The 23679-nt window shown below is 37.1% G+C and overlaps 1 protein-coding gene across 4 annotated transcripts in view; it reads right to left on the bottom strand.

The window, feature by feature from the left end:
• Positions 1-23679, bottom strand: part of COL24A1 (collagen type XXIV alpha 1 chain) — a 135020-nt gene that overhangs the window by 93271 nt on the left and 18070 nt on the right. For all 4 annotated transcript variants that reach the window (XR_014587622.1, XM_083847170.1, XM_083847168.1 and 1 more), the window contains exons 4-12: positions 21187-21240; positions 18061-18114; positions 14238-14291; positions 13155-13208; positions 7190-7234; positions 5104-5157; positions 3884-3928; positions 1704-1757; positions 1049-1093 (exon numbers count right to left, since the gene is read on the bottom strand). Coding sequence is in view for 3 of the 4 variants with exons in the window: in XM_083847170.1 (XP_083703296.1) it covers positions 1049-1093; positions 1704-1757; positions 3884-3928; positions 5104-5157; positions 7190-7234; positions 13155-13208; positions 14238-14291; positions 18061-18114; positions 21187-21240 (459 nt within the window). In the remaining variant the exon portion in view is untranslated. The remainder of the gene's footprint in view (positions 1-1048; positions 1094-1703; positions 1758-3883; positions 3929-5103; positions 5158-7189; positions 7235-13154; positions 13209-14237; positions 14292-18060; positions 18115-21186; positions 21241-23679) is intronic.

The raw sequence follows: 23679 nt of genomic DNA, 5'->3' as shown, positions 1-23679 counted from the left end.
AGCACAGACAGCTCTTGCCCAGCACTCAGCTGTACAAAGCAGTGTTTGAGTCAAATTACAAGCAAACTACAATACTGTCAATAAGCACAGAAGCACCCAGTCCTGCTAGCTGAATAATTAAAACCCAAAATCTTACTTTGATTTTATACCTTACCAATTTGATGGCAGCTTCAGAAAGAGCAGTGTATCAACTTAATGACACTTTCCTCTGCATGACTTTCTTTACAGTAGAAGGAACTCTACTGAAGCCTAGCGACCTTTTTTGGCTGGTATTAGAGCACACAGAAAACAAAACTTAATTAACAGAATCCTCCACAATTTTCATACTGTACATCAGGGGCTAAACGATAGTAATCGCACTACTACTGCCGTGCATGCTTGTTCAACATGGTAGATGAAAGTCATCTGAAGCACAACTTGAGTGCACGACTGCAGAATGGTATCTCAGTTTCCAATCACAGACCACAGGAAAGTTAAAATTGGAAACTCCTGGATAGTTTCAAAGACCTAAAATAATAAGGTTGCAGCAGAAAACAAAAGACTTGGCATTAAGGATATACCACAGGAAATATGTAAACCTTGATAATGTATACTTGGCAGATTTGTGTTTATTCTCAGCTGTAGAAATATATTTAAAGTAGAAGACAGCTTTAATTTACCATCATCCAAAAATATCATACATTAGAAGCAGCTGATTTGCATTCAAACCGGCACCAAAATCAGACCTCGTAAAACTTGCATCATATCTGTACCTTGAGCTAACACTGATTTTATTGAATATATTTATGTGTTTGTCATTTTTTAGCCCTCTGGCAGCTGATATCAGTTACCCAGCCACAAGGCTCATCATGCTGAGCATTCTTCACTTCAAAATATCTACTAGTTATACCCTGCAAGGAATTTGCAATACTGCAAAGTACTAACTGGAAACAATAGACATACGTGAAGAAAGCAATGTTAACATTTTTCAGCTGATTAAAGTTGCAGAGTAAATTACAGGTACGTTTACATTGGCATTAGAAATTGTAACAAATGTTAGCAGCTTTACCTGTCTCCCTTTAGGACCTCTTTTTCCACGGAAGCCTGGAATGCCCTGAGAAAGAAACAACCCATCATAACTAGGTTTTCTTTTCTTCATCATCTTAAAGTCAAGTAATTAAACCTTCCTTTGATTAGAAAAGACAGCCTGAGAAATACCACCATTAAAAATAAAAAAAATATGTTGAGTGAAGAAACAGCGAGAAAATGTCCTGTAACAGGGGGGCAGAAACACAAACTGTGCTTGTCTTTACTTTATCCATATCTGCAGAACCATGAAGAAAGGCCACATTGTGCCTCCATTAAAGTACATGGCCAGGCATCCTCTGTACTCAAGAGAAGAAAGAATTAGAGCACAGTGACAGAGATTAAGATTTCCATGACGATTTTTATTGCAAACATCACGTGGCAACTGACAAATATTACTTATTGATTGAAATTGCTTCAACAAAAAACACTCGTTATAGATCTATGTGGCTCTAATCCTTTCATACCATTTAATTTAATCAATTAGACAATTTTGATGTGACCTATTCATGTAATTTCCTCCACATCAGTTTTGTTTTTAGACCAAGACTCAAATGAACGGTTACGTGCAGTTTTTCCCATTCTAACATATATTACCACCCAAACATTAATGTTTCGTTGATGTTTCATTAACCTACCCTTTCTCCTTCAGGTCCTGTTTGTCCTGCTACACCTGGAGGTCCAATGAAACCCTGGAAACACAAGAACAATTCAATGCTTACAAGGCTGCTTCCTACCATCACTGCTTGCCCGTTAGTATTTTCTAGCTGTGGGTTCAAGATCCAGGGATTAAATCCAGGCTCATTTTAAATTACCGGTGAAATTTAACTGACTTAAATGTGACGAGGATTTATTCTCCAGCTAACAGCAAAAACAATTCCCTATTATACAGATACCGAATATATTAACAAAGAACTATGAGGTGAGTGTTTCAGTAAGTCAGACTTTATTTGAATAAATGAAATCTGAAAAAGCTGCTGATACTAACCTTATTCACAAAATGCATCAGAAAAGATGTTCCTTATCTCTAATAACTTTGTCTGACCATTGTTACGTACAAGTGTCCCCAAGAGTTTATCTTGTCATAAGCAGAATGTTCTTCTTGAATTGCAGTCACCATGTATTTTTCTCCCACTTTCCTCTCAGAAAGTCAAAAACAGATCTTGTATAATTAATTGCATGGGCATTGAAACATGCTGTTGAAGTGACAGTACAATTCACAAAAAAAAAAAATTATAATGGATTCTGCATTAACAGATTCAAACAGATTGGAACAAAGTTATTGTTAGTTACAAAAAAAAAAATCCCTGGCTTTTCTACTTCTCTGAAAAAAACTATTTCTCTAAAAGAAACTCATTTCTTCCACGATAAGGAAGGTACTTTATTTTTTTCAAAGATTTCTTAAACAGCTGAGAAGCAGACTATAGTTTTATTGCAGGGATGCTCTAAACTTAAGTCTTTAAAGATACTGTACAACATGTAGCTACATACCTCCATGGTACCTCACAGTTGTATAACTCAACAGGCTACCTCATCATTTTTATTGCAATTTGCTTGTAGAAGTCATATAAAGGATTTAGTCTTAAGACCTGACAGATATTTTTCTCCAATATTACTCATACCTCTAAACATTGGCCATTTTTAGCTTTGTGTCAACAGACAAGTACTAACTTTTCAGGAAGTAACTGGGATCACTTAATACCTTGTTGGTTGAGAGGAGAATGAGACAAAATGCAGTCAGAATTTGCGCAAAAATAAAGTGAAGAAATGTAGAAGAGATACAATCCCTGAGGGTGCAGTATGTGTTGGCACTTGATCCCAACAAACGCATTTTTCCCCATCACTGTAATGAAAACTGACATCAAAGACATCCCCATGCCAAAAAAACAGACTTAGTTTAAGAAGATATTACAGGTAAAGGCTTTTAGTAATTACATTTTAAAAATGGGGCAAGAACAAATCTAGTAACACAATAAGATTATTTCAATAGATGCTTGAGAACACAGCAAACTGCTCAGCAAACTCTACAATGTGAGCCCTGTGGAGCTGAGGACCTGAAAACAGCTTGCAAAAGACCCTTGAAACCCTTTATATGCAACCTGCGATATCAAAATTTCTGGAAACCGATGTGTACTGCCTGATGGTGAGAGTCAGGCTCAAAAAATTTTTACACACAGACGCATGTATACATGCACATGTGCCTATTTAAAAACAAACAAACAGGCAAAACACGGAAAAAAAACTACTTATTTTACCTCCAAAAGCAATCAGGAGCAAACCCTGAATCAACAGAATGTTAAAGTTTGAGCCTTCAGTCCCTGCGATGCGTGTGACTAGAACCGAACCATTCTGAAATCTAGAAGACAACCACTTCTATGTTTTTTATGTGACAAGACTGTTTCCCTTTATCAACTTCTGTAGCTGTTGCAGATTGTAAATGGCAGATACATCTCCCCTTCTTGGCAGTTTCTGTTATGGAAATAATGCTTCAGGCAGGAAATGTCCACTCCTTTACACTCCCAGATCTCACACTCCCACATTCATTACTGCTTTACTTTTCTTGCCCATATGCATTCCAAGTGAGAGGAAGGGCATCGATATGAGACTGTTCTATGCCTCTCACCATGGCCAAAAAAAAAAAAGAGTTATCTTTTTATTTTGAATATGTACTAGGATCTCAGTTTCAGGTTCTGTAAAGACATAGTGGTTCACTGGGCATACAACTGGCAGGGATACATGAAACTCCACATACCCTTTCTTAGGTACTTTATATGTGAAAATAGGCATGCATGCCAAAATGCTTAAAATCTTTACTTACTCTTGCACCTTTAGGACCTGGGTTACCTTCTGGTCCAGCTAAGCCCTATTAAAAAAGACATGAGTTGTACTTAATTTTAAATTCCAGTTCTTTCAAACAGAGCATACTTGTTTATAGTATTTGTTAACTGCAAGCTGTTAATACGTTCTTCAAAGTGATTAAAGTTGAAGAGGGTGTCTGCCATCAAGCAGTGCCCTAGAACCATTCTCAGAAAGGTCTCCATTAGTTCATGGCTGAATCTTAGACAATGACCAAAAACTTCCTCTACATTAAAATTATTTCTTCTCAGAGGAAATTTTTTCCAGACTCAGTGATCTCGTATGACGGTGACATAATTTCACAGAGCTTTTCATAAGCTTTTATATTTGGACACAGTTCCATTTATTTTCAAGCTAATGCCTGAATAGTATATGTAGTCCAAATGCTCTAAACATTTTATATGATTCAACACAAACACATTACCATCCATTACTATATAAAATATTGTAATGGAATTTTTAAATATATAACCATTACAAACCTAACCCAATAAAATGCTAAAGTATTGGGCAAAATCACTCTTCAAGCAGACATAAAAACACAAAGTCAATAGTTGAATTTGGCTCACATATCTTTATATAGGGAAAACAATGAATATTTCTATTTTACATCTTATTCGTGTTACTGGACCGAGGTGTCTGTTAGCTTATATAAATACTGGTTTATTTTTTCATATAAGTGCTTGTGTTTATAGAAAGCTGGTTTCTGGTTTTGTTGGTTCTCCTTCTCAATTATCTGAGTGGAAAAAACTCTTTCTGTTTCTCTAAAAGGCTGAAGAAATAGTTTCAGCAGTGAAGCAAATACACTGGGGCAAATCATGAGGAACTATACTACAATAAGCATTTTCCTATTGCTTCTAAACTTGAAATTCAGTTTAAAAACACAGATCTACAAGAGGTTTATGCAGGAACATACAGTGCTTAGACATTCAATCCTACAGTGATTTTTGCGCACCAGAAAGGTACAGCATTATGCATTGAGGCCATCCAAGTTTAAAAGGCCACAAGATTCAACATTACCTAAAGGCATTACCTGTGAAAGAGATTTGTTTCAAGAATAGATTATAGGATATAGATCAATACATTTATACTCTTAGTTCCAGAAGAGTTACATATGATACTCTTGAAAAGAACAAACAAGGGAAAAAAAAACTACCAAGACATTAGTAACAGTTACTGCACCTGCCTGCCAGGGTAACCCACTGCCCCAGTACTGCCAGCCAGTCCTGGAATTCCCTAAATGGAAGGAAAAGAGAAAAAAGGAAAGAAAATACAGAAACAGCAAACAAGCTTAATGTCACGTTTAGAGTTCAATTGTTTTATCATTTTTCTTTTAACACTTAGTCATATGAAACAGCTTAAGCTCACTGAAAAATCGCTTTTTGAAAAAGTTACACAGCAACTACCCAAAACTTACTTGTCATATATAAGTAATTCCATCAGTTGCATATGCTTAAAAAGGTATTACAAGAGTAGTGTAAGACTTCGTGAAATACAAAAGTGTACTACTTCCATAACAAAAACACAGAAACAACTTATGAAAGTAGTTGAGGAGGACTCGGGAGACAGATCCTTATAGCAAAGTAACTGCACTGGTCTTAGCTATATTTGAACAAATACGTTAAATGTTTCATTAAATTAGAATTCTTCTGTCCTTCAAACAAAGTCAAAATTCTTTGTGTTCTCCAGAATCAGGTCAATATAGCGCTGTATTTGTCATGAACGCATTGAGCTTCTCTCCACCTTCTTCCTCGTAATCAAATCTAAAAGTCAATCATGTTGCTATTTTACTACTAAAAATCTGCACACCCTACTGTTTTCAGAAAATGGTGCTTTTCTGAAATGGTGGCATATGCTATGGTGCCATCACCAAGACATGGGAAGCTCCACCTACCTCTGTTCAGTTCACTTTATTTTATAAAAGCCAAGTCCATAAACTTCACTGTCTCCCAGACTGACCCTTCCACTCACTGTCATATGTCAGTGCTACTATAGCAATAGATCAGGACTTCCTCTCTGAGCCATTCACAGCTGATTTATGGTCAAACAGCAGCCATAGGAAGGACAACTCAAAAGTGCAGAGGCAAAAAGGGGTTGCTGTATATTTTGTTTCAGTGAGCTGCCACTGAGGCAATTCTGTCACTTAATTTCAACTGCCAGTGATTCATCTTCTGACAGATGTTATGCTGTGGAAATGGGATCTGTGCTTTCCTACTTCGGCTCAAATGGAACTCAAAAAAAAAAAGCATGCATGAAAAAAGCTCAAAAAGCAGTAGAATCACTGTATTTACAACTTATCTTTTAAAATTCTGCTTTGGTTACTAGCTGTGCAAGGAATTCAACAATTGACATATGCAGAGGAATGTCTGTCTTTGCTGTATAAGCTTCTAAAAATTACAGACATGGATAGGTGCTACAGGTGACTAGTAACCGGTGTAACTCATCACCTTCTCCAAACAGGTCTGAAAATACCAGCAGTAAGAACTACTTGCAAATTAAAACACCGTCCTCCAAAGTGCTCTCTTAAAAGAGAACTCAGAGTACTTTCTAAACAATAATAAAGGAAACTATTTACAGCAGTTCTGTTAATCTCACTGTTAACTCACAGTCATCACAGAAAAATACCTTTGCACCTAATAAAAATCACCACTCATTCAGCAAAGATGGCTAAAGATGGCTAAACATAACTTAAATTATGGATGATGTTCATGAGTTATCATCTCCCTTCTGCTGTCTATCATCTATTATCATCACCATTTCCCTTTCAGCATTGTCCAAAAGGGCACTCATGTTTCCACCTATCCTGTTGTTAGGTGCCTTGTTAATGCTAACATGATGCATTCATCAGTTGGATATCTCCAAGAGGTTGCTTCTTGAACCGACATGGAAGTGCGAAAAACGCACTGTATAACCACTTCACTTTCCACATGTTAAGAGACTAAAGAAAAAAAAGGCATTAGAAGCATTACATAACAGGTTTTGAGAGCACCTGAACTGTGCCTCTAACAAGGATTTTACACCAGCCTCTGCCAAGCCAGCGCGGTAGTTGAAGAAAAACAAACTAGTCTTTTCTGCTTCATCTAGATCATTTTTTCACCACACTGATCTCTACGTAATCTGATTCTTGGTCAAGAACTATCAAGTATTTCCTTAAGCAGTCAGTAATTTACACTGATTGATTGCACTGAAGTCTTATATTGGATTATGCATTCTTCCATTCTCAAGTTCTCATCCAAAGAGTAGAGTCTACTGTGTTTTCATCACTTACCTGCTCACCCCGTGGCCCTGGCAGTCCTAGGTAACCCTTATGACCCTGCAGGTAGAGAAACAGGCACGTAATAAATGTAATTAAGCACAAAAGAGACTCTCTCTTCTCACTCCAATCTCCCTTTATGAAGAAAAAAATATCCAAACATTTTTGCCTGCAGCATTAACGTGGTTTACATTTAGAAGCTCTCATGGAAGCCAACCTCGAGAAAAGGAGTAAAAAATCTTCACAGCAGTGTAGATAATTTCAGGATATCAGCATGCTTAAAGACAGTTCCAGACTTGTGCTTTTTTTAAACAAAGGAGTATATAGGATGCCTTCCCCTGTGATTGCTGAAACTGCAGAACTGGATTTGGTCCAGTTTATTACTCTGCTCCAAGTCCTTGTCATAATGCCCTCTCTGCACACAGCAGAAAGGTGGACAGCTATATGGAGTCAACCCAGACTGTTCTAGGACACCTTAAGGAAGACAGACCTTTCAGGACACAATACTTTTTAAAAATTAACTTATAACAAATTCTAGCCCTTATTATACTATGGAGTTCATATCAGTGGAGAGAATAGCCTGTTCCTCATCTCAGAATTCTTTCCTGTGGTGCTGGAATCATGAAACCATCCAACTTTACTCTGTACTTCAACAATTTCAACCATATTTTAGGTATTAAAGATTAAAAAAAAAAAGAATTAAAAATACACCTGGAACCTGCTATCAGCCTCAGTACACTTGAAAAGGAAACCTTCTTGGATGTCTTTACACTGTCCCAAAAATATCGAAACAAGCTGACCAAAAAGAGAGACTGTAACAGTTGCACGATTGATGCAGAGGCCAAGCGTCTGGTCTCCACATCCCTTGCAGAGGTACCGGGAATACACAAGCTTCTTTCAAGCTGCAGCTTTGGGATAAGACCAAAACAATCCTCATTCCACACAGAAATCTATCACAAAATTGGCTTCAAACACATTGACTGAGGAGCAGGAGTGCCTTGGCTGATGTGGAACATCTGGCTGCCTTGGGGTATGGTGTTGCTTATTAATAGAGATTGGGGGTAACATGACAGACCCGTTGTAATAAGGAATCCTGAAACAATTTCAGTAAGCTAGGTATCCCCCCATTTTGGCTACGTTTCTGCAGGACAAAAAGAGTACTGCTGCACAGAATTAATTATCATATACAAAATTAAAGGACAGAATGACTTTACTTGGTGATAATTTTAGGTAACGGAAGATAATGACATCTGCTAGGCAGTTTTACTATTATAGGATTGCTTGAGGAATCTTGGTCCAAAAGAGATGTACTCATTAAGCAGCCCAAAGGCCTCATTTTCTCAAAACCCAACGCAGCAGGTGTGTCCTTTCATTTTGCTAATCACACACAGGACATTGCCATTTTGCAAAATTATAATCTATTCTGTTTTCAATCCTCTCCCATAACATAAGTCTAGCAAACTTATACATGTTATCTTGTATCTAAAAAAACAGCTCTGCATTGCTGTTGTGGGAAAAAAAAACCTGTAAGAGATATACAGCGTAAAACAATTAATCCGATCTTGGATAAACCAGTTAATGCAAAATATTCTAATTTACTATATTAATGCATGCTTAAAGAAAAAAAATGATTAAATTGCTAAAGCAGAATTAAAGATGCATGCATAACCCAGTAACATATCTTTAGATTTCAAACTGTGCTTCAAAAGCCACTACATTTGTTACGGTTCCAGTCCTCTCTGTATTTCACGAGTTTTGCCCATTTTAGAAGTTTACACTCTCTCTATGATTAAATGATCAACTAAAATAAGCGTTGCTAGAAGAAATCTCTCAGTAGTTTATTATTTCTGTGCAAGGGAAAAAGGAAAGCAAGTGCTGTTATACATGCAAAGACTAAAAGAGAAGTTTGTCACAATTTAAAGTGGGTCAGTTTATCTGAGTGACAGCTGCATGGACAATCTCAAAAGGCGGCACACAAGGAACTGTGAGATGAAGTAGGCCTAACTGCCACATGCATGTTTCTACATAACACCATCTTACTTCTGCCACAGGAAAACTGCTATTATGAACTTCAATTTTAGAGCAGTGTGTCTGTTCTCTTATTCAGACTTAACACAGTCCTAATTTATTTTCAATTCGATGCTGGTTGGGAACAAAGCTAAACAACACTAAAGCGAGTATTTAAAAATTCTGGATTGTTCATTAGTCCAGGTTCATATTCTTAAGCATACCCACAAAAACAAGTCCCAGTTTGCTCTGAGCTAAGATTAAAATGAACAAAAGGAATACAAGTTCACATGCATTGGTTCGGAAAATGAAATACCTCCCAAATCCTAACGCAGATCAACACTTTGATTTAAAAGATCAACGTGGAAGTGAAAGGTTTGAAGCTTTGAATTACAGCAACACAGACTTCAAGCACATAACTAGAACACCGCAAGCTGCAAGAATATTTCGTTCTACGTTACAGAATGATCCTTACCACCAGCTAATGGCAATCAGAGAAGCCTTCACAGAGAGTTTAAGTGTCTGTCTACCATATGGCCAGTGCAGCAGGACCCAGGCTGAATGAATTCTGTATACACGAGCATCGTCCTTTCTGACCAATCTATTCCCCAGTACCCTGTCAGAGGCAACTACTCGTCTGTCTGTAGAGGTCAAGTAGGCCCTTTTTGGGAGGAGGAAAGAACAAGGGGGCTTCTACCCTGGTGAAGTCTCTGCACTGCTATAATGAAAGTTTTGTAAGTGCTGATTTTAAAGTGGCACTGTCAAAGATAGCTCCAGATAAAAGATTTGTGCAACTGCTCTAGAAACAGCGTTCTCCTCAACCTAATTCTCAATTTCCAGCCATCATTTCTCTGTTTCAAAAGATGCCTGAAAATACAGCCTTTAAACACTTCATAAACATGCAATTTTCTATTCTTACACTAGAACAAATTTGGAACACTATCCAGGGCAAAAAAAAAAACTACCATGAATTGAGCAAAGCTCGGCTTTTTATAGTGTGTGTTACAGGCAAAAGAAATATGTCATATTTTATATGTAGCCACAAGGATACATACTCCAGCACACGGTGTGTAAGGAAAAAGGTCCATCAAAATAATCTGTTTCCACAGTCCTGATTAACAACATACTTTTGTTTTACTATCTCACAAAAAAAAAAAAACAACTAACCCCTTTATTCAGCTGTATTCAGCTTTATAAAAAGAGACATCATTTTATAGTTATAATACAAAACAGTAGTTGTGCTATTGTACTGCACTGAGAATTTCTTTTTTCTTTTCTTTGTAAAAAGAATCTTTCCAAGAACCTTTCCTAATATGATTTACTAAATTCAGATATTCAGGAGAAAAAAAAAATCATATGGCTTCTCAGAAGTCATTCAGATCAAAATAAATAAATAAATAAATAAAATAATATGGATGTTGGCCTCACATTTCCAAAACACGTTTTTGTATAAGCACTGAGTAACAAGAGACAAAGTCCAAAAGCAGGGAAATTCTGATGAGAAAACTTGAACACAATTTCAGCCACAGCTACTGATGGCAGGTGTGCTAATGCCCAGCGGAGGGCAGCAGGCATTGCGGTGTACCCAAACCTCAGCTCTCCAAGCCACCAACCAATTAACCAATTATGGTTAATGCAGAATTGATGTTGAATTTGCTGAAGAAAAACTTCAGACTTATAAGTCGTTCAAGAAAACAATGACAAAAATCAACAAAAAAATGTAACTGCCATGAAACTAGTATAGATTTGTATTACACTATTAAAAGAATATCTGTAAGAACTTCAGGCTTATTTGCTATCAAATATCTCATGGTTTAGAAACTGTTGAATTAACACAAGCCATCTGCCAAATATCAAAGAGAATTTGTGACACCATTAATTCATATATAAGATTTTCTTATCTTCCTTTTTAAGTGGAATAGAAAGAATATCAGAAATATGTTATTTATTCTGTACTATGGCAATTACCCGGTAGTACTGGGCTACAAAACAAAAACTGAAGTACTTGTTTTTGGTTTTTTTTCCTGCAGTTTATTCTTGTATCTGGTTTATTTCACAGCTATTTGTGCTTACATTCCTTTGAAAATAATTTCCAAGATCACAATAAGCTAACAGCAAAAGGACTAGTCTGACAGCGCATTTACCAATTTATATATATTGAAAAGTGATAATGATCAATTATTTAAAACAATGAATTGTGAGCTTGTCATTAAAAAAAGCAAGCATGAAATGCTTTTTAATATTTACAGGTGTAGTGTGTTCAAAATCTGGTGTTCTTGCAATGTAGGTCAGGCAGAAGTTAACTTAAAAGTGGTTCTAATTAGTGTCTGATGTGTACAACATGGAAATAGAGAGTAAAGTTTCCAGTGATCAAGTGATCACAATTCTCCACTGAGTCTCTAAGCCTCAGATAAGGAGTGAATTCTTGTGGCAGGAAGAAAGCATGATGGCCATGAGATTTTCATTTCCTCGCCCCCAAACGTCAATCTTATAATCCAGAACAAGTGACAGCTGCTTCCCATCTAAAAACCTTTAAAACAAAAACTACTTTGTTTTCTAAGTAAAAGCATAAACCTGATGAAATGAGAAAGCACAATACGTGGGGAATCTCAAGGTGGCCCAAGTTCAGTGAGTAACAAAAGCTATCAACATGTAGGTTAGCTCCCAACAGAAGGGTTGCGTTGCAAATTCTTGTTACAGCTATACATTTTCTCAGTTCACAGAACTGTGGACCACATGTGTTTGGCAAACACAAGTTTCCACACTCACGCTACTCATGATGCTAATCAATGACAGTTTCCTTTTCTGGTCACATTTTTACTGTTTTGGTGAATTCTAGAAATGAACGATTATTTACATATAGTTTAAAAAATTGTCTTACACTAAGATCAAGCCAACATAGAATGAAGATGTTTTAAAATGTAACACTGAATGAGTTTTGTTGCAATACCATTTTTTCTTTAAATCAATAACAGGAAAGCCTTCAATCATTATTCCTTCTTCATATGTCAAAGGAAGACCACAAATTCCAGGGCCTGTATTTCTAACAGTTCATTCCATTCTTTTGAGGAACACTTTACAACTGCTTTTAGTGCTACTACTGCAAAATTTTACTGTGGTATCTCTTCTCCATCTTTTTTATTACAATTGCAAAACAAAATTGTCTTCTTAAAAGACAGCATTTAACACTACTTTCCCTCCAACCTTCTTGATGATTTTTTCTACTGTGCCATTTTATTAACAATACTGACAATCCAGAGCAGCCTACTGGACATGTCAGATAATCTTTCCACATAAGCTATACCCACTCCCTCACTCCACTCTGCTCATTTTCTTCATGTTGTTTCATTCCCTCTATTAACGTCCTTCAATTTCCCTCCCCAAATCTCCTTGTTTGTCTTGTGCTTTCTTGTATATGTGGGCCTGCCATAGTTTTGATGTATTTCTTAAATGCAGTGTGTAGCACCTGATGTTTCTCATACCAAAAAACATCGCCATTATATAGCACCCAAAATCGGAACTTATTTCACCTGGCTTCTATTTTTAGCAGTTCTGGCACACATTCGGAGATGTAGTAAATAATGCAGCACTGAAACACTGAGCACCAGAATTACTACTCAATGAAAGAGCACAAGATCCCAAAGAACTTTTTCTAAACTATGAAGTACACAATAAACAAAATTAAGAGACTTACCGAAAATTGAACACAATCAATTTTTAAATGGCTGTATCTTGCAGGCACACCCACACTCCCATTCTGTTCAAGAAGGGGCATGTCATGCCTGCCATAATCTGTTTGTTTAGTTTTTACAGAAAGTTTTGAGCTGACGGCCCTGGAACCTCATACATTTAACAGTACCAACAGCAGGCATAAAGCTCGTTCACTTTCTGTTCCCTTAACCACAAGATATACTTCTGATGGCTGTGCATTTGAGGCAGGGAAGCCTGTGTGAAAAAGGAAACAGGAACTTACCTTCTGGCCTTTGATCCCAGGTGGGCCTTGAAAGCCTATTGGGCCTGGATCACCCTGTACAAGAAGAATATCCAGAATCACTGTTTCACTGGAACATGATCTAGGGCTATCAATATGTAGGACTTCATATCTTTGCACTCTTGGACATTTGGTATGAAGAAGTAAATATTTTACTAGGCACGGATTTTTTTGCTTAAAGGAATAAAATAGAATAGGCTACACTTTCCCAGATGCTACCAGCTGGTACTTAGGCTGACGAAATTTGACTTGGGTGAACAGTCGAGAACCCAAAAGAAAGAGAACTAGAAAAATACCTATCCATCTGATATTTTTGGATTATGGAGGCATTTTACATACAACTAGGTGTAGCTAATACTTATACATGGGTGAGCTTTAAACTGTTCAACAATATATCTGTGATAGGTTGGGCTCCTGGCAAAGAATAAACTTTGAGTTTCAAGTGGCCGTATATAGCTCATAACACTGGTTAGATTGTCAAAAGTACAAGCTCGTTAGCTTAAAATAATGTTGCTATTTCTACAAAAGCAGCAGTTAAATTTCTTATCAGTGCATCAATAGAAACTTTTCTGAATTTTGCTCAGCATTTCTTTAACATTGAAAATATGTATTTGTGAATGTTAGGATTCGACAAAATTTACACATTAACAAAGAAATATTATTTTACATTCACATCAGCAGCTAGTAAACAACAGTTATTTGTTAATGCTTATTTCATTATAGATAGTATAAATCCTGGACTCCTACCTGTTTTATACTTAGCACAAATACTCCGCAACTGAACTCACAGCAAATGCTCCTAATAAAGTTTTTCACAAATACAGGTCACTCTAAGAATTAGTCTAACACATTGAAATGTAAATATGCCATTAGATTTTTAGTATTATCATTGGTTTTAAAGTTTCATATGTAATCAGATGATTCGTAATCTAAAAATGAATAAGCCACAAGCTTTCAAACATAATATTTCCGTGAAGAATCATTCTAAATATTTATACTCAAGACTTCCACAGAAGAATGCAACAGATAAAACTTTTTTTTTTTTGGTAATTAAGAAGGTGTTACCTTTTCCCCACGTTTTGCAGGTCCTGGGGAGAATCCTGGGTCTCCTTTAGGGCCCTATCGCAGAGAAATTAAGCTCATTAATATCACCCGGGAACAGAGTTTTAAATTATGTATGTGGAAACAAACGTTTTCACTGTTACAGCAAGAGAAGTGGGAATGTATATATAAACTGTATTTACTATTACTGAAAAAGTTTTGGAAAAAAATCTGAAAAGAATGATGACAAATTATGGTAATTCGCACTGAAAGGAGATTCATATTTTTGAAATTTTATGTCACAACAACATTTATTAAAAAGCTTTTATTTGTAACTTGTCTAGCAATATAGATGTCAGTGTGTCTGTATTCACAATTATAACTGAATATATGACCTGTTATTTGTTTTGCCTGTAAAGCCTTATTTATCAAACAGTAAATGGATACCAGTAGAGCATGCTGTTATTTCAATTTCTGTGAAACTATATTTTAAAATCCTAAAGGATTAAAGGATTTTAATCCAGAGTAGGCCTGTTTAAAGCTGTTCATTTACTTCAAATGCTTATCTTTACTTAACTGTGTCAGTGTTCTTCTCCGAGTTAAAGGCTGCTTTAAAGGACCACGTGCTTTCAGCAACCACTTTTATTCTCACAGGTATTCCCATTAGCTTGTCCATAAGATTAATATACTTTTGCACTAACCCTTTAAAAAGGCACATGAGAAGCAGTCCTGCTAAGCAAGATTACAGTAGTCACCCCAACTAAAATGCTTTCCTCAGGACCCACCACTTCAGGACGCCACGTATTCCCCAGTACAATGCAAGATAACCACTCTATATTATTGCGCTGATTTAAACGTGTCTGGGTCTTCCTCACGCTACTCTACGCAGTGGAGACATCCTGGAAGGACAGAGCTGTCACCATGCCTGAAAGCCTCTGTTCATTTACAAATTATTTCCTAGCTGATTATACAGTTCATCATTCCTGGGCAGAAATTACTGCCTGCATCTAAAACTAGGCCACAGAGCAGGGAAGAACTCTGCCCCACTGATCTCTGCTATTCCAAACCCTTGGTGCCAGACCCTGCCACCAGGCCCCGCAGGAGGGCCTGGCACCTGGCCCTGCAGAGCTCTCAGCTACAGGCACCTCTGCCAACGCCACAGACACCACACCAAAGATACCGGTGTATCTTCAGTTACTCCTCTAAATGGCACAGAACGTGTATCATCTGCTTGGGCTCCTTGGTCAAGCTTTACAGGGAAGTCACTGAGACATTTTGTTTCCTTTGAAAGGAACAGTTTAGGCCATCCTGGGGACAAGGTACAACAACACCTGCCACCCATGGCTGGAGATCTCTAGCTACCCAACACTCCTCTCATAGGGATGTACAAAACGAGCAGTGTGAAGCTTCCTGACAGTCTGTCAGTTAAGACCTGTAAAATAGTTAAAAATTTACATATTTGAATTTTATATATAAATTTTATACACATGAAATGCTACTGGGTCTGATACTCCTCTTGCTTACATTACTGCAGATCAAGAATTATCCCACCACAGTTAAGATTTGTATATGTGAAGCCACTGGAGAAACTAAGCTTATTGAATGCTAAAAATAAAGTCTAGAAATATAGGAAAAATGAATCTTTACTGTCAATTTGTCAGGTCACATAGAACACAATTCTTCAGCATGGTAAGAGTTTTTTAAGTATATTCCAGCAGCTGGCTCACATTTTGGAAGGTAGATTATAATATTCCTTGAAAAAATCCAATCAGTCTTCTGCTTCTATTTTCCAGTGCAGGAAAGCTTATTAAACTAAGAGTGGAAATATAAACTAGCAAAGAGCTGGACACGTACACACAAATCAAAAAAAAAAAAAAGAAAAGAAAAGAAAAAACCCACCACCACCAAAAAGAAAAATCACACACAAAAAAACAACAAAATCAACACAAACACGCCAGCTCCCCCAAAACAAACAACAAAAAAAATAACACAAGCCTTCTGACAACTTAACTCACAGCCTTTCCTTTCCCCTATAGACATAATTCCTCATTACTTTTAATCTAAAAAGCAAACCAGCCATTGTTATGCATCATTTTCAAATTTGGATGAACACATGACCAGGTCAAGATGCGAGGATAAATAAAGCAGCTCATTATTTAATCTATGTAACATTAGAGTGTAGTTAGAACAGTGCCAAAATCCACAAAGTTGATTTTCTTGACCTAACCCTTTTTCCTGTGAGCCAGAAACATAGTCAAGCTTCTTAAGTACTTTTAAATGACTTTAACGCCCTCAATCAACTGTTTATCAGAAATTAAATGCTGAGGACACTTAGCTATTGGTAAGAACTGCTAAGCATAAGTTCGGGGTAGAATCTGGCTCTCTATCTGAAAGGATCAGTAGAAACACTGAGAAGGATATTAGCTAATGTTGTTCCATGCTTCAAACAACTGCCTAAGGGATGTTTCAACATAGAAGAGAAAATGCATGCATCTCATAGGTAAAATACAATTCTGCATGAAGAAATACAATTTCTGCCAGAAAATTATTGCAACTCATCTGTAATGTGTTAAGATCAAACAGAAGTGTTTCATTTCAGCTTCCATAGTCAGTGTAGGTCAACTGGATTTTCATAGTCAATTCTTAGTGAGCACTCAGTTAGTTTCTTTTCAAATAAAAGTGTTTCAGAAGGTACTTGTACTGAAAGGGTAATTTATAGTCCAACAGATTAGGAAGAGCGCTAACCACCTAGTGAAATGTGTGTGTATACATACCTATATATCTGTGTGTGTGTATAGATATGTGCATATCCACACAATCCCTTCTGGTTTTAAATTCATGGAGATGGCTACATGACTGATCAGGATTATAACTCAGTGGAGTGGGAAAATCCATTATCAAACAAAACCTAGGAGTAATTGGTTACAATTATTTTCCTAACAATATACTCTATTATACAGCAACCATAAATATTGTGACAATTAACTATGAATCTAACTGTTCCTATAAAACTAGACAGTAACAAAAGAACATAACAAATAGAGTTGCTTCGTTTTACAGTGTTCAACACTGAAAGCTTTATTTAATTTCTTTTTATGTCCTCAAGTAGTTTCTAACACCTGTCATGACAGGTCAGATTCCTGCCACAAGGAATCGCACTAAAACAAATCATGGTTGCTGTTCTTTTTTCCTAACTTATCTATCAAATCATTCAAACTAAATATGAGTTGAAGGCATTCTGCAATTGCACAAATCTGTCAAGACTGTTTAAAGGGCCTTATGTTACACAGGTTTGAAGGGTTTTTATTTGAGCTTCCAGGTCTTGTATTTTTTCTTCGGTTTTAAATATCACATTCACACATCTAGAGAAAATTACTATATTAATCAAGTGATAATGTTTGAAATAGCAAAGTATTTAAATATGAAAGGTTGGGTACTGACAAAAAAGAGGAATTTACAGAGAATGACTCAGTCTTTTTTTTCCCCCCTTGTTCTTTTCTATCAAGACAAAAAGATTACAGCAATTAAATGTTTACTCTCCATAAATTCCAGTTTATTGAAGAGGCTGAGCTAATTTACATGAACTCTTTTGGGAAGCACAAACTACTTGCATGGGTAACAGTTTCCAAGCCACCATTCTGCACATAGTTTTTTATTCCCTGAATAAACTGCCATTTTGTTTTGATTTTGATTGATTATATTTAATTAAAAATTGTTTACAGTAATAGTCTCCATCTGTAAACCAAAGAAGGCCAATTGCTTCAATTAAAGGAACCAGTGCTATGACTTCCAAAAAGTCATTAAGAAGCTCACGTATTCACATGGCAACATAGATAAATTAACTCACCTTTGGACCTGGTAGTCCTGGCAAACCTGGATTACCATGTGGTCCTGGAATACCCTATAAAAACAAACAAAAAAGAGAGTGGAATTACTCAGCACATCACTGAACAACTGTGAAAAGTTTCATGAATCATTTTACTGTATAATTGTTGCTTTTAGAAGCACTGTTTGGGACTTTCAAAGGATTCTCAAGAAATGTGCACTTCTTCCTAAAAGTTAAGTATTTCCCCCTTCTTTTAAATCTCTCGTGTTTTTGGTTTTTTTTTTAAATCATCTTCCCAAATCTTAACAGGTATTTGGCATGCAGTCACTGCAAAGTTCCTCTGCAACTCCAGTGCAACTGCAAAACTTGGAAGCATTGGATTAAAGCAGAAAGATCACATTCAGGGGCACCCAGTTATAAACTGCAAAAAGAAGGAATTGTAGTAGTTCTCACTGATTTAAGGGATGACTCAAACAGGAGTATTCCATCTCCTCTAAATAAATCATCACAGATAGAAACCTGTCTGATTCTCCCACAACCAATGTAGAAAATGGGTTTGTTGCCAAAATAATTTAACTAAAACCATTCCAGGAACAGAATGGCTAACCGGGACTATCTATATCCAGTTAAAACACCGTCCAGGATAAGTGTCCATTCCTGCAATACACTGAGTAATCCTCAGTCCATGACAAACTGTGCATTAGGGAAAATATTTTTGCAATGACTGTCAGCAGCTATTTATCCAATAAGTGGAGGACCAAACTGGTGAAAATCTATCTCTGGTAAGTCAGCAGTGAAACTTTCACTGAATTTACTAAGGCCAAAATTCAGCCAAACAATTCATCCAAATGACAAAATAATAAGAATCTGTTTCATCTCTCTCATATTCTCAGTATTCTTAAAGGAGATAAATTCAGCCTCTATTTTTTTCTTCACATGACTCTGAATTTAGCAATTATACCTTGCAGTAACACTGAAAGCTATATCTCTTAAGCGCTCTGTCTTACTAATGACAATGTTGACAAAACTCCATAGAAATACTAATCTCTCAAATAGCACGTGGGATTAGTTTGACTGCTGGCAACATTGGAGGCGCTCTCAGGGATTTAGGAGAAAGGAAACAAATAGAAAGTGCCAATGGAGCTCCAGTGCTGAAGTGGCTTCTAGCTTTTGCTGCTTGCAAGAGTCACTTGCAAGTTGGAGCATAACTGAAGATGTGTTGCACCACAGAGGTGCAAAGGTATCCTGGTGGAATGGGAAGCATTAGGGGAAGTTGATCTCATTGTTGATTAATTCTGAAGTCACTGAAAGTTCATTCTTGAGAAACTTGGAACAAGCGAAAAAACCAAATACACACAAAACCAAAAACCTTCAGTGGACTTCTCTACCACAGAAACACAAAAATCAAAATCCATTTTTAATGGCAATCTCTGACCATTAATCAGACATTGGTACCATGCCCAAAGTGTTCAACCCTCGTGAACTTGTCAAAATCAGGCTTGGGCATGCACCCAAGAGACCTTGCAAAAGGCCCAGGCAATGCGACTCTGCACTCTGCTGCTTTCCTTCGACACCTCGAGTCACGTTTTCAGATCTCAAGTGGCAGCTCACGCGATGGAAGACAAAGTCACAAGGCAGACTTGTACATGTGGAGATGAACTTTGCATCAACAGGGTTTTACATGCTTTTTGGCTCAAACTACTCTGACATACCATGTCTTTTCACTAGCTGTAATTGCTTGAATTTATCAGCATTAGGCAAAGTAAAGAGCAATAACATTTCAAAAAAAACTACTCCATTGCTCAAGTACTTTTCTAAGCTTTCTTGGCCCATATAAATATGTATTTTAAAATCTGTGGCAAAATTGCTGGTAAATAATAATCACCTTGGCCATTTCTTTACTTCTCCAGGTACCCTACCATAAACAATGTCTCCTTACATCAGGAAGGATGCCCTACTCAATAATTAATCCAGAAAACTCACACAGTAGAGCACTATACTCTACACCTATAAAAAGCACTATACACCTATATACACCTAAGTCCTCTACACCTATAAAGAGGATCTGCAGCAATACGAACAGAGCAAGAGAGAGATCTCACCAACAGGCATGGCTTTAGACACATGGGCAACCTCCAAAACAAAGGCAACTTCCACTTGTGAGGGTTGGCTTGGGTATGTTGGATCCTGCCTCTGAGGCAGGAATGGCCTCAGAGGCAATATTGTTTGGCAATATAAAAGTCTGAGATGTAGGTACTGTCAGCTCTTATGTAGCAGGATAATTTGAGAAAAGAACCCAAGAAATTAAGTCAAAAAGGTACGTATTTGAAGAAATTGTTTTCATTTTATACTTGTAAATGTGTCTTATCCACTCTCTTACCTCCAGCTGCTCTAAAGCACCAGGTCATTCTGCCCCCTTGACCAGTGTATTTTCCTACCCAGCCACACCACGTTTTGAAAGGGCATTCAACACTATGTGTGATAACTTGTTTAAATGTGCCTCAAAGGCTGACTCAACGCTACTCCCACGCACCTGCTGAGATTTTCATATAAACTGCTCCCTTACTTCCCACTTGCCATTCAGCTAGCCTAAAGTGCTACAGCCATAACCACTTACATCCCCAAATACCATTACCCTAAATCTTCTACACAATAATTACCTATCACACCTTTTATCAAGCTATTGTAACACACAAGTCCAAAACAGATCATTAGGAATGATTTTTTTTCCGTCTTGCAGGGGTTAATATTGTATCAACTGCCAGCTCCTCTGTGGCAGTGATATGCATTGCTCACTCCCTCTCGTTCCAAAAAACAAATGAACGTGATCTTAGACTGCAAAGCAGCAAATGGGAGCAACATGGAAAAACAAAAAGTTAGTATTGCAAGCAACAAAAGCTAGGTGCAGATGTAACAGTGCCCCATGTACACACCCATACACAGAATTAACTATGCTGAAAGGTCACAGTAGAAGAAAAAGTTGATTAATTTGCCTTATTCTAACCTATCTACCAAACGTTAAGAATTACATACTTTCATAGTCAACAGGTATATGAATAAGGTTGAAAATAAAAAGATGCAAACTCCAACTCCAGTTTAATTATCGTTGACTTGTGCAGACCCACACAAGAACACGCTTTTACTCACCCGAGGACCCCTCTTTCCTGACGGACCAGGTAAGCCTGGAGGACCTGGAGGACCCTGGTGATAGAAAATCAAAACAATTAAGGCTAAAATTCAGCACAAGGACAGTACCACAAGTCTGAATCAGACCAATTCTTCTTGCTGATGACTTTTTGCTAGTAAAAGCCTTCTCTACTTAAAAACTGATTCCCAAACTGCAAGCACGTGTGTTTTTAGTCTTGCTTAATATCAGATTATGTTTAAAAATTATTTTATGCCTGAGGAATTGGAGACAATCTAGATTAATACAAATACACTTAAGCAAAATTTACAAAGGAAGGAGAACTGATCTCAAGAGTTAGAAACATGATTAGTGTATTTCAAAACACAGAACAAAGGATAATTAAGCCTTTTTAATAAACACACTGGCATGCCAAACATTTTTAAAAAGTCAGATAAATAATCATGAAAAATGAGATACCACTGCACAGAAAAGACAGACATGAAAAAAAAGAAACAAACATAGACAAATGATTGTTCAGGTTCCCTGATTACAAGCTTGGGATAAGGATAACTGGCAACATGTTCACCCTTAGTTTCACTTGTATATAAATAATTTGCTTATATATATATACATATATAAATAATATAAATCACCCAGGCTTTCTCATGCTTCTGTTTTCCGCAAATTCTGCATCCTCTCACCTGAAAGCCTAGGTGAAACACTTTGAATATCATCCTGCCCACCCCCAAGCAACACCGCTGAAAGCTGGCAGGCATACCAGAGAAAATCAAAAGGGCAAGTATGGTGACTAAAATGAAATGGCCAACTTGCAGGCTTTGAAAAGAAAAGCCAGCATGTTTTTCATAAAATAAATATGTATATATTTATAAAATAATCCCTTTGAGGTTTTAGTAACAACAAATAAATTACTTTATTAAGGCAAAACTGTATTTTTTATAAACCTAATTTTTTAGGGAAGTGACATTTCTTTTACCTTGGAAAGAACATCACTGGCAGAGAAGAGAGCGCTGATTACAGGCTTTAGGAAATATCAAGCCAATTACCTTCATTTAGCCAAAATATGGACTACTTTGCACAGTTCTGGAAAAAAAAATCTTATTCTGAGGAAAAACAACAACAAAAAAGATTTTCCTCTCCAATTAATCATAGTAATCTTCAGAGACTTTTTTTTTTACTGGACAAAATTCAAGTGATACTATCTTCCACATTAGAGGACAGAGCTTCAGTGTTCTAGACTCAGTAAGATCCCACTGCATTTACTCACAAAAAATCTGCTAGAGCCACACTGATATCTCCAGATAGTTATAGCCCTATTAATTAAATGGTCTAAGAAAACGGGGGAATTTTAAATTGGAAAAATAAAGTCTTCCATTAATAAATGTCTAGCTGAATCCTGGAACCTTGCTGACTGCCCCAAAACCATCAGAACTGGGAAACATCTGGTTTTGGAGTTAGTCCCTGCAACAAATGTGGATTCTCCTGTAAACAAATTATAGGCTTTTCTTCCCCCCCTCCCCAGGCTGGCAATTACAGCCAGTGAAAGTCTCAGGGAAACTGGGCATCAGCTTGGGCAGTAAGAGCAGACGCCTCGACTCTCTGAAGTGCTGAGCACCGGCTATTGTCCCTGGGCTCCGTCTGCCGGAAAGTTCAGTTGGCACCCACAGTGAAAATAATGACTTCTAATGACTTATGTATAATGACTTATACAACCCAACTTTAAGAGCAGTACTGGCAGCATTTCCCCAAAGTTACTCTCATAGACATGATAGCTATTTGAAGAAAGCTCAGTGGTAGACAGGGACAGTGCAGAGAGACGGCCCTTCTGCTGTAGCCCTAGCCCACACCTGCACCTCTAAACAGCAACGCAAGTCTTGCTCTGCACGAGGAGATATTATAACGGAGCAAGACTTTGAATACTGTTGAATGCAATATTCATCCTAACTGCAGTGCAGCTGCCTATTCATAGCTAGGAATGTACGTATGCCCATCCTGCATAACGTTATGCAGACACAAACCACATACTGGTTGTATTTCTATCCTGGTGTAATTTAGATCTGTTACTGTCCCAGGTAGGAAGTCCTGGTCATAAAGTTGAACTCTAACATCATATTTTTAGTTAAGGATATTCACTATTCACCCTGACTGCATAAACACTCACTAGCATCCTTGCACTTTTCTTCAGTTAAAAGACCTTCATAGTGTTTAAGAGTAAAAACCTAGCAGGCAGACACGTGGCAAGCTCTTCACCTGGCATTTTTGTCAGGAGAGTTCCAAAAACACACCTCAGACAGCACAGGGAGCTCCCGGAATAATGCTTTCTGATCTTTCCTCTCAAATTGTAAATTGAGATATACACTTTGTTTAGAAAATTATCCTGTGGCTACAAAACAAAACATACCACATTTTTCATTAAGTAAAATAGTTTTAACTAGTGCACAATCTTTTGTGGTGAGATGTTCTTCTCCACTCTTATTTCAGACACTCTCTACATT

The sequence above is a fragment of the Anser anser genome (assembly GCF_964211835.1).
Source record: "Anser anser genome assembly, chromosome: 8".
NCBI classification, from domain to species: Eukaryota; Metazoa; Chordata; class Aves; order Anseriformes; family Anatidae; genus Anser; species Anser anser.
The sequence above is the reverse complement of the archived record's forward strand: the minus strand, read 5'-3'. Positions and strand labels throughout refer to the sequence as shown.